The sequence below is a fragment of the Prinia subflava genome, chromosome Z, assembly GCF_021018805.1.
Source record: "Prinia subflava isolate CZ2003 ecotype Zambia chromosome Z, Cam_Psub_1.2, whole genome shotgun sequence".
NCBI classification, from domain to species: Eukaryota; Metazoa; Chordata; class Aves; order Passeriformes; family Cisticolidae; genus Prinia; species Prinia subflava.
Window position 1 is genome coordinate 21178444 of NC_086283.1, and position 12330 is coordinate 21190773.

General features: G+C 41.7%; 1 protein-coding gene across 1 annotated transcript in view; it reads right to left on the minus strand.

Moving 5' to 3' along the window:
• Window positions 1-11076, minus strand: part of LOC134563860 (connector enhancer of kinase suppressor of ras 2-like) — a 169935-nt gene extending 158859 nt beyond the window's left edge. The window contains exon 1 of the mRNA XM_063422240.1: window positions 11013-11076. Within this exon, the coding sequence (XP_063278310.1) occupies window positions 11013-11076 (64 nt within the window). The remainder of the gene's footprint in view (window positions 1-11012) is intronic.
• Window positions 11077-12330: the final 1254 nt, after the last annotated feature.

A 12330-nucleotide genomic window follows, 5' to 3' on the forward strand; every position in this document is an offset into this window, starting at 1 on the left:
AAGGATCCTCCTCTGCAAGAGTGGATTTATTTTCAGAGCTGTCCGTCCCTCTCTCTCTCTCTCTCTCTCTTACCAGACTGATTTTTGGGCCAGGTTTGTGTGTGAGGTTCACTAAAATGAGCTTAGCCTCAGCCAGTTTTAGGACACATATTGCAGAAAATTTAAAACCAAAAAATTCTCTTTGTGTTGTGCTTTGTGGTGCAAGGGGTAGTGACAGTCATTGGGATTGAAAACAACACAGATCACAGTGCACCCTGTCTGGAAATATAATGGAATTCCTAGTTCTTCAGGAAAATCTCAGGTAATGTCCCATTTCCAAGATTATTACAGGATATTAAGGAAGACAACGTAGTTTTTTCAAATACAGAATTTCCAGTACTTTGGAGGCATCATGTGAATTTATCTCAGAGCATAACTGATCATCCAGATATGCAAATCAACATTATTTGCCAAAAAATCTTGACTACAGGAAGTGATAAGATACCCTCCAGATCAAAATAATATGAAATAATCCTACCTTCAAACTCCTCTGTTCTTCTTGGTTGTTTTTAGAAACCTTGATTGATTTTAACTCTCCAAAGAATCACAGTTCTGGTTTCAAACTGTACTTGGCCAGTATTTTAACATATCCACTACAGGGTGGTTGGTGGTGGTTTTGTTTTGTTTGGTTTGGTTTTGGTTTTGGTTTTGGTGGGGTTTTTTGGGGTTTGTTTGTTTGTTTGTTTTGATTTTTTTATTTTTTGTTTTGTGTGTGTGTGTGTGGTTTTGGTTGTTTCTTTTTTTAAAATTTTGAGAAATTTATGGGTTTTCTCTGCACCAAATCTCAATTATGCAAATTCTGTCATCATTTTGGGAATGCTTAGGGTTCATTACTATGGGGTTCATTACTACGTTTTTGGGATGGTAACTGTGGAGTACAGAAAGACAGTGGCTCCAGAAGAATTAATGATGGTCTGACAGTCAAATATAAATTATTCTGGGATATTTTGAACTGCTCCAAATTGATAATAATTATGTTATCAGGCATGGATGCCTACTAGGGTTAACCATAGGTGCAATTTATACTTTTCTGCTCTTCCACCACTCATGGTTATTTCATGATGAAGACAAACAGAGACTGTTCTAGGATGGCTTTAACATTGTGCTTTAAGGTTTAATTTTGTCCTTTTATGTGACAGCCTGCCAGTTTGCAGGCAAATAATTTGAAATATTGTCTATCATTTTCCCCTGGAAAGATGGCATATTAATGAGATTTGAAAGAATAATTTGATGAGAATTTCAGCAATTCAAATCAAGTGTGACATTGGAGAGTGAAAGGAAAGCAAAGAGCACTGGGGTGAGTCCTAGCAGGCTGACATTGCACAGAAGAACTGGACAGCTTTGGTTCACTCAGAAGCATGGAAGCTGGAGAACTATCAAACTCATAACGGGATATTTAAAGCCCTTTGATCAAATGTCAAAGGTTATGTGGTATTAACTCATTCCAAAAGGCAGGATTCCTCATCTACTGACATCCTTTTATTGTAAAAGTTGTTCATAAAAGAAACTGGAAATATAAAAAAGGCTTTAAGAAGAAACTCTGCTGGTTTGATACCAGAGGAGACCTTCTTAAAGAAGAAACTACAGAACTACTTTCAGATAAATAAAATGTGGGGGGGGGACACACAAAAAGCCATCCACAGTAAATGGGGAATAGAGAACTCCTTTCCACACGCAGTGATATTGATCGCTCTTGGAATGATTGAATTAAAACACTTTCCTTGAAGGGTCATTTGAGCAATTTGGTTTCTAGTTAAAGCATTGCCTCATTCCTGATGTGCAAATAATGATTGCTGCTGCTGCCACAAAAGGCATTGATAATTTGGCCAGAGAATTTTCAGATAAACAAGAAATAGTTAACGTGATGTCTCACTGTATCTTTCAGCAGGTGATGGCTTCCTTGACAGATTCCCTAATGTGTTTAAGTCCACTTATGAAAGCCTTGAGAAGTGTTTTCCCCCATTTTTCTAATAAAATTTTAAATTTTTAAACTTATCTGTTAAGTTTCTTTTTCTTTTTCTATCCTATGTGGAAATTTTCTGTCTGTTATTCTAATTTATCTTTTTTATTACTGGGTAATTATTTGTTACTTTTTTTTTTTTTTTTTTTTTTTTTTTAATGGATTATTCACTAGCTGCTTCTCCAGGATTTATTTCTGCAAGAACAGCATTGCTGAACTACTGTCTTAAGTGGAGCCACTTCTTTTATGTGACATTCAAGTAGTGAATATTCTAAACTCAATTAGTTCTGAACTTTTTTTACATTACCTGTTCCCTCCAACCACATGCTACAGATGCAGATTTCAAGGGGTTTTTCTCTGCTTTGATAGTTTTTTTTCCCTCTGTAGACAACAAAGTTGTTTTTGTGTAACTACGGGAATTTCTCAGTGTGGCTTGGAAATGGACAATTGAAATCTCTTGATAATGGGCAAATAAAATCTCTCCTTAGTGTTCTGTAATTGAGGGCATTTTCATGATGAGCTCATGGTTGGTGCTGAGTGATCAGTAACAGATGCCTGCAGAGGACTCTCCTGGATTTAGGAATGTGCTCACAGCAGCACATTGCCATGTAGTGTAAGATCATGGAATTCCAGTCTGGTTTGGGTTGGAAGGGACCTTAAAGCTCATCCACTTCCAACCCGACCATGGGCAGGGGCACCTCTCACTGTGCAGGTTGCCCCAAGCCCTGTCCAACCTGGGCTTGGACATTTTCATGAATGGTTCACCCATAACTTCTCTGGGCAAACTGTGCATCCCTATCCACTGGAAAGGATTTCATTAATAGATACCACTGTTGAACCTCCCTCATGTCTCCCAGGGAAGCAGCATTTCATAGTCTGAAAGAGAACTGAGGAGCATCCAGGATATCCACAGGAGATTTTAATGGAGAATCAGTGAAACAGCAACACTTGCCTTCTTCCAGCTGCCCCTTAAAGCTCCCAGGAGATGTGTTTGGCTTCTTGAGGCTGGTGATTTTTACCTCCCCTGGGATTTTGGATGCACTTCACTTCCAAATCACTGCAATCCTCTCCAAGATAAGCAAAGCTAGAAATTTTTGATATTAAATTAACAAATTCCTTCACAATCTAATGCTTGTTGTCCATCCCATTATGAAAAAGGCAAGAAAAATGCTGCTGGAGAGAAATGTGAATAAGCAGGAGAGAGGCAAAAAGGGAATGGGGGAAGCTGGTGGGGAGAGAGAGAAGTAAAACATGCTTTAATTCAGGTAATCATTGGCATGTCTGAGCTGTCAGGCTGACACCCCTGTCTGCCTGCACCCAGAGAGACTTTTCCATGTAAAAGAAGCAGATGTGCCAAAGGAATCCTTTCTAGAGCTGTAGTAGTTTCAGCACACTTATACAAAATACAATTTCTGCCTTAAGAACACCTGCAATCCCCACAGTTTTTTTCTAGGGTTTGTTTGATGCTTAGAATCAAAAAGATGGACGTATTTGTAGGGAATAAAGCTGAATGTATTTTGTGAAATTACAGGCTGCTACATTTTTATTTCAAACATGCCACCTACGTTTGAACTAAAAATGCTCCACAGCCTTTTTATAATTCATCTTTGCTGCAAAACAGTTGGTGGAGAATTTGAGTAGGAAATACCAAACATTGCATTGGCCTAGAATCCTCCTGAGTACTTCTCTGCAGAGGGTCAGCAAGGATATGTTTTAGGCGCTCTTTGAGTGTTAGTTAATCAGAAATAATTTCATTTTGATTCATCACTAGAGCCCTTCACAAATACAACCTCATAATTTTTTCCTCTCTCTGAATCCCTTAAGAGTAACTCCTGAACCCTCCCTTTCCAGCTCCTGCCCTCACTGCAACAGCATCGGGGAAGAAAAAGTCATGTTTACTGAAACTAAACTGCAAAAATAGCAATTTAAATTAGTAATGTAAAGCAGTATTTAGAAGATCAAAATCACAATCAAAATCTACAAAAATCACTATGGGTGGAAAGGATGAATGTAGATTATTGCTCAGGAATATTTGATACTATGGTGGTTTGTTCAATCAAATGCTTCATTTAATACCAAGAGTGCCACTAATTTCAGCAGAAGAACCACTTTTCTGTCAGCATGGCAGGACAGCAGTTCTGAATGAATATCATTAAAAGGAATAAGCTCTGCCTTTTTTAGCTTTGTAAACTTTGTAGGTGCTAAAACAATTTTGCAAGAGGACAAATCACAGTTTAATTTTTGCTTTCCTTTTTTTCCTTCATTGCAAACAGAAATATAAGACACTGAGCCCATCAGAATGAGAGGAAAGAAGATTTCTTAGGAGGAACATTTCTGTACCCAAAGATGGAGCTGCCTTCCCATGGGTTCCAAGACAGGATCTGGAACAGAGCTTTGCCTGGCACTCCCCCACCTAGGCAGTGTTTTCCATACACTGAAATGATATTAATGATCTGTTTTTCTTCACAATGCAATGTTTCTCAAACTGCTTTCCAACCTAGGCAGCCAGGAATCCTGCAGCACTGAGATGTTCTGATCTTTTCCTAGGAAATCCACATTTTACAAACTGGTAACAGCGTTACACGCTGTTCTCAGGGTTATGGCTCATGAGCCGATGTCAATCCTGCCAAAGGAAGGAAAAATTTAGAAAGTGGAATGAGTGGGGCAAGAAAGTCTGGGGAGAAACCATGAAAGCATCTTATTGCTGAGCAGGATCCAGTGTCTTTGCAGTTTCCTGACATACAGCACCTCATTTAATGTGGTATGAAAGTGTCATCCACAGGAGCCAATTTATCCTGAATTTTGCTTCATAAGATGAAGCACTGTGAAATAATGGAAAGCTGGAGAAGGTTGAGCTCTTCTGAATTTGCATTGCCACTCTGCCCTCCCTGGGACAGTCAGGACTGGGACAAAGTTGGGGATTTTGTATAATTTTAACACATGGTAAAGGTTACAAGGCACAGCAATGCGTGACACGTTGTCTGACTGCTGATATTAAGCTGCAAGACAATAAAGCAAATTTCTTTACATAATGACCTGAAAGATTAGTTACGCTTGATAAATGTGACTTGAGAGACTTTCATTGAGCTCAGACTTTTCTCTGGGAGTAGAATTACATTTCTCTAAAAGGTCTGAACACTTTATAGATAGGGAAATTTCAGAATACAGTTCTAAATAACCTGATAATAAATACAGACCATTAAATTGCTAAATGTTGCTGAAATCTTTTATGGAGCCAGTGCTATAGAAGGAGATATATAGACCAGATTCTAATTGGTCCTCAAAGTGGAGTTAGTGAAGATGAGGTAATAGTGATAGCGATGCAGAAATACGTCAGCCAAAATAATTTCCATAGAGAATTAGAGATAGACTTGATTTAGGGAGGTCTTTGTACTAAATTTTGCTGTGGACCAGCTGGCAATGACCCCAACCATGGCTGCAGTTACTGGCTGGACACAAACTGGACCCACGGACTCAGCAAAGTGTTTTGTTGTCCCTCTAGGCTGCCAGTGGTGCACAAACTGAATTAAGAGTGGTAACAGTCAAAGCCTTGAGGGCACTGGCTCTTGGTAATCCTGCCAGCCCTCTGGGCTCTGTTTGCTACCTTAACCTCTGGGGCAGGGAGGAATGGGCCTTTTGGGAATGCTGGTGGAAGTGGACGTCTGAGTTTACTTCTGGGACTGCAGCTCTGACGACCACCAGCTCTGCTTCTCTCCTTGTGAAACACAGCAGGAAGACTCCTGAGCTTTAGACATTTGGACATCATCTGCCATGGCTATTCTGGGAAATATAAACCGTGAAATAGCCTAGAAGAAGCCAGAGCTATAATCTCTTTGGGACTTTTCACGTTTCAAAGATGAGGGTGATTCCCATGCAAGAAACCATCCCAAGGTCTTGTCTGAGTTGGTAGAAGCTTTGAGAAGACATTAGGTCACTCTGCTGGGCTCAGACTGGGCACAGAAACACTTCCAGAGGGATGCTGGAGCTCTTCTCAGTTGTATTCAAAAGGGAATAGGGCCTTCCTACAAAGGGAATGGCCCAACCTGCCTAGACGGCTTATTCCAACATTTAACTGTGCTGAATATGGGGAACCTGTTCCGTGAAATCTGACCTTTAGCACTTACACTGCAAAGCTGTCAGCTCTGAGGAGGGCTCTGCTGACCCTTTTAAAGCAAACAGTTTACAACACTCAAGAGGTGTTCACAAAATTTGTTACTAAGAAGCATTAAAGTCCAAAACTTGTGAGAGAAATAGGGGAGGAATTGCAGCCATTTCTGGTTCAGTGACTTCCTAGAGACAACTGGAAATGTGGTACCAGTGGAACACAGAAATCCAAGGGGGAGCCACAACAGCAAATTGTTTGTTTCAGCTGTACAATGGGTAAGAGCAGAAGGAAAACGGTGAAACCTTTACTTTAGAACAGCTTGGAAATTCAACGCTAATTCTGCATTTGTGGCTCAGATCTCTCCCAAGCCTATTTGTCTTCAGAAAGAGCTGAAAAGATGCTATAAAACCCACATTTTTCTAAATAAGGGATGGCCTCGGTTATCTACTCTGGTTTCAAATTGCATCTCGTGGAATTGTGTTCCTGCATTATGGGATCCCGAGGTCAGGAAGGGGGGTCAGGGAAGCCAAGCATCACCCAGCTCAGCACCTACAGGGCTGCTTTGGCAGTGGGTCATAATATTCAGCTGTGCTTCCAGCATGTTCTGAGATCTGATAAATACAATGTCCTGCAAAGAGAGGAGGCTCCCTGGCTGTGACACACCGCACAGGTAGTGATCTGATGGGAAGCAAAGGAAGAGGGAGAGGGGTTTGCCGGAGCCCGGCGTGATGTGAATGTTAACAAGTCCTCTCACGTCATCAGCTTCCCTGCTCTCCACTCCCTCCCTCCCTGCCTTTCTCTTTTATGAGCCAGCCTGAAATCAGGGAATTACATGCTAAGGAAAACCCTTCAGCTAAACATATAATTATTCTGTACAGGATCAGTGCAGCACAGTTAATCAGTTTACCAACTGAATTAATTTTTATTTTTTTAAGTCTACATCTCCTGTTGAGGGTGCAGAAATTCTAGATTTAAAGGGGAAAAAATGGCTCACAGTTGTGAAATGAGTATCTACAGCAGACCATTTATTAGGAGAGAAACCTTCACTGCAGGCTGTTTTGGCACACAAACCTGTCAGTCCCCCAGACTATGAATCACAGACTATGTGTGGAGTTATTACAGGTACTTAAGGAATAGCTGGTTTCCCATTTTAATTTTCATCTGTTCAATAACACTGCATTCTCTGAAAGTCACAGCTGTATTTTCATTGCATTGTATTTCATTTCATTATATTTCCTTGGACTGCTTTGAAAAGTGAGTATTTATTTGGACAGAGGTGTCACTTCCCGGTAAATGAGTTCACATTTTAAATGACCTACTTGTAAACTGCTAGCCTTAGGAAGTACAATATCTCCAATGCTCTTGGTTGTAAAAGTACAGTGAATTCCCTTCAGATTTTGCCTCCAATGGAAATACAAGCTCTCACCCTTTTGTTAATTCAGTAAGACATGCTAGCTCCCCTCTGCACCCCAAATCCCCAGATTCTGTACAGGACTTCCCTGCTCAGAGCACACTAAAATAGAGGAGTTTGGGTTTGGATAACCTGCAAAGTGTCCCTGAGTTTCACAGGAAGCTCCTATGACAAAAAGCAACAAAAATCTCCAGGTAAGGCGTTCCAGAGGCAAATCTTGGAGGGCAAGTTTGCCATTTAGTCATTTAACATTAATATGTTAAACTTAAGCCGGGGAAAACTGACCAGCTAAAAACCATTCTGACCCTGAAGGTACTGGAGAGCTTTATGGATAAAGTTTGTTTTCCAATGGGGTCACCATGGAATCTGAGCAAGGCAAAGGTTTTTCCTAAAGTACCTTTTGGGTCCATAGTATACATCCCCAGGAAAACAGGTAAGTTATGTAAGAAATGGCTGTAAATCAGGGGACATATCTGAAAAGCATTTGGAGATGTTTAAAATTTGGGGGGAAAAAAGAATACTGACTAAAAACTGTTGTTAAAAATACCTTCCCAGTTAATCTTGTCAGCTCCTTTGAAACCTTCCCTTTTAACCACAGTGCCTTCTGCTGTATCTGCTAAACTTTACAAAATATTTTTGTATATAAAGACAGTTTCTTTAACAAAAAAGTATCCCAAGTTTTAATTTCTAGAACCTCTGAGAGCCTCAGGAATCAATTTCTCCAGGCTTGCATGGCCTTTTCAGGTTGTCCACACCATCAGATGCAGTTCCCTAATTGAATTCCAGTTGAGTGCGTTCCCGAGAAAGGAACTGTGGATAAATACAAGATGCCAACTTGTCATTACAATGTTCCTTAAAGCCTACCAATTTTTACTTTTTTGGCAAGTAACATTTCCTAAAGGAAAAGAACAGAAGGGTGTCTCCTCTTGTGGGGGGGGGTTCAGGCTGCAGCTGCTGCTCTCATCCTATGCTGTAACCAGGACAAATTTTTGCGACCTAGGTCTCAAACCATTAACATCATTTTTGTGGCTTCCTTCCATCTTCTCTACAGTTATTTGATGCTTCTGGTACTCACTGCTAGTTAGTTTCAAAACATGAGCTTCGCTAACAGATTTTAGGAGTTCTAATGCCTTCAAGGGATATGATAAGTGCAAGTTTTAAAAGCGTGTTGCTATCATTTCCCTCTGAGATGTTAGCATTTATAATCTCCACAAATCAAACTAATTGTCGACGTATTTTTAAGCTGTCCCAAAGGTATATTACAGTGGTAATATTTATTCCATTGTTTATTAACATGTTGCTATCTACAGTCAAGATAATACTTATTCCTAAAGTGGTAATTTTTTGAAAGAGTAATTTTGAAATTTATCTTTTAATGCTGTGAAAGAAGTGACCTTTCAAAACAGAAGAACTACATAAAAACTACCTTATGACTGAAAATCACTGCCTGTGCAGACCTTCAACCCCCTGGCACATGGATTTAGCAGAGTGACTGTAGCCAACAGAGCTGAGCTACACAACACTTGGAAATTACAGGCAAACAGTGGACACACTTGGGCAATTTTTGCAAAGTAAGGTAGTTACAACTAGTTTTAAACTGGCTCCGGGCTGCCATTTGTGTTGGTTAGGTCTTTTCTTTGGCTGCAACTGAACAATGCATCTGCAAAGGTAAATGATGGCATAAAAAGGAGGCTTGTAATATTAACATGGGGAAAATGGACAGATGTGCAACTTCCCTGTTTGTGGATATGCAGCTCACATTACCAAGGAAAATATCAGCGTTGTGAATACTTCAGTGTGCATTGCATTATCTTTATTTATGCTTGAACACCGAGGCACAGCTCTGACAGTGCTGCCTACTCCAGATATCCCTGTGGATGGTGCACTGTGCAGTCTGGTATGGAAATCCAACCGTCAGGCAACTCCAGACATTTAAAAACCTGCTGCTTGTATGACCTTACTCCACTGCACATCATGGATTACTGTTCCCCAAGATGTAATTAGTTTGCATCAGAAAGGATAAAAAAGTAGCAGGAAATAATTTTAAATTTAGTAACAAGTATTCTACACACTTTGATACTTAATTTACATTATAATTCAAGCAAGGAGTTAAAATAGCAGAGTGATCTGTCCACTTTTTAACTCTTTTATGTACTCAGAATGAAGGTGTGGATCAGAAAACTCCTCTGCAAATACACTAGGATTTGATATCACCTAATGACATTGGAGCCTGGGAATCAATCCTAAATGGAAAGGTTTAGGATCCATCCCAATGACCTGCTTAAGCCCTTCCAGTTACCCCAAGTTCCCAAACACCTGAGAAACAAAGTACATACATTCCCCTAGACACCACTTGCTTCACAAGACCCTGTGCTTGTAAAAGAATAATTAGCTGATAATGGCAGCGTGTCTGATGAGCACCAAAACAGCCCAATTTCAGCGAAGTGTGGAGATGTAGCTTAGCAAAATGAGATCAGAACCATTCCCTTATTAATGAGAATACTTTGAGAGCTTTAAGGGCATTCTAGTGGGCATCCAGTTCAACCCTCCCATAAGTTAGTTCAGTTATCACATTACAGGAATAATTTCCATGGATAACCTACACCCCAAATTTGCACCTCTCCTCCTTATATAACAGAGATCCCGCGTGGCAGGAATTATTTGTCTCAAAGACAGACAGCTCATAAGAAGCACTGTATAACAACACTAATGCATCCCACTGTGGGAATACATTCTTCCCCCCCACTCCGGAGAAATTTAAACCACTTATCATCAGAACAATCCCTCGTCCTCCCATCCATCCCGGTCTGTTTGCAGCACAGCCGAGCATTGTCAGGCAAAACATGTCACAGCTGACGGCTGTGTTGTGAAACTGCGAACGTGCAGGGAAATCATCATTCCTGTCAAGTTATCCCGGCGAGTTTCCCCGCGGAGCCGTGCTCAGCCCTGCGCCTTCCCACGGCTGGCGCGGACGCGGAGCCTCGGACACGCGGCTGGGCAGCCTGGACAGGGTAGGAAACGTCCCTGAAGGAGCCTGGACAGGGCAGGACACGTTCCTGAAGGAGCAGGATGCCTCAGTCCAGTCCCCGGCTCCTGGTGCTCCTTGTGGTACCCAAAACTACAGACGAGCGCTGCACAGCCACTGCATCAGATCACCCGATGTGAGCAAACCAGACCCAGTCAGGGCAAATTTAAAGCAGACAAACATCCCGACGTTACCCTGTGAGAGGCATAATGGAGCCGTGAGACACAACCACTTTCTGTCTGCATTGTCCAACAAATGCAGTTGATCCCCGCTCCGCTGTCGGCAGCAATTCCCACAGCACAGCACAGCTCAAGCAGCCTCTGCTCAGCCCCGTCTCTAACAACTACCGGGCAAAGCAGCACGGGGATGATCAGAACTGAATAAACTCTTCCCAAAACAAAGAATGCGAGAGCACGGATGCAAATTGTCGGGATCTAAAGTACAGACAATGCACGGCAATAAACGAGCTTACCTTTCATCCAATCCACTACTTGCTTGGGCGTCCACTTGCTAATAGGTTCCATAACGAGAGCCATCATCAGATCACTTTATCATTCACACCAAAATCAGGGGGAAAAGGAGAGAAAAATTGTATCAGAGCATGGCTGGGCTACGAGAGCTGTCGGATTTTACAGTGCAGTTCAAAGAGAAGATGATGCTTTGTCCCTCCAGGTTCCTCCTGCACTGATTCAGTAATGTATAAAATTACACTGCTTGATCAGCTCTGGCACCTCCCCCACTGCACACAGCCTGCAACACCCGGAGCACCGAGCCAGGAAATGGTGCAGTACAGACTTACTTACCAAAGCCTCTGCCCGCCGAGCCACCGGCACGGATAAAACATGGCATTACACACGGAGCAATCCGCGCCGGAGCTGCTCCGCACGCCGCGGTTGGCGGAGCCGCTTCATCCCAACGAGCCCTGGGATCTTCATCAGGGAAAATGTCACTACTGTAACTTGATAGCAGATTGTCTTGGCTTCATTGTGAATATGCTGACTGCCACTCGGCTTAAAGTGAAGATAGAAACGTCAGGATATCGCCTGGCATCTGGCAAAATGCTGAGCATCTCCATCTTCACAATGCAAAATGTTGCTGGAGTCTTGTACTGTGTAATCATGTAATTCAGAATGTCAAACACAGTATGAAAAGTCTTACCCAAGGAAAAAACTACAGGGAGAAAACTCTTTTTTTTTCTGGCCACATTCAGAGCCAGGATATTTTCTCCTATGAGCTGCTCATTTTATAGAGAAAGAATGGCAGCATTGAGGAGTCAATTTGGACTACTACAGCACTTTAGGATAGACAAGTATAGCAAGTATTTTGATTCTCAATACTGGGGTCATTAGTCAATGTCTCCCTTTTGTTATGAAGCGAAAAAAAAATGTTTTAAGTATTCCTAATCCCAGTGTTTACTACCCTTCTGACAGATGAAGGTGAAACATTTCAATGAGATGTGCCAAAGAGCACTTTTTGGACCCATTTGTGACTCTCTGCACCTCATGCAGCAAAAATTCTGCATCCTGTGGCTGAGAAGGTGCTGCTGGCTCCAACCTTTTGTCTGAGATCTGCAGCCCCACTATTTTATGCTAAGGCGAGAAACTCCAGAAAAAAAGGCAGAACAAAGCAGTTCCACCTCTCTCTTCAATGATCTTTCCTCTGTGCCTTTTCCTCCTGCATTGCTCCAAGTTTCCCCAGTACATCAGGGGCAGAGGATGGTGATGTTCTGCTCCTCCTGGCACTGGGTTGAAGTCCCCAGGCTGAGATCTGTCCTCTCTCTCTCATATGGG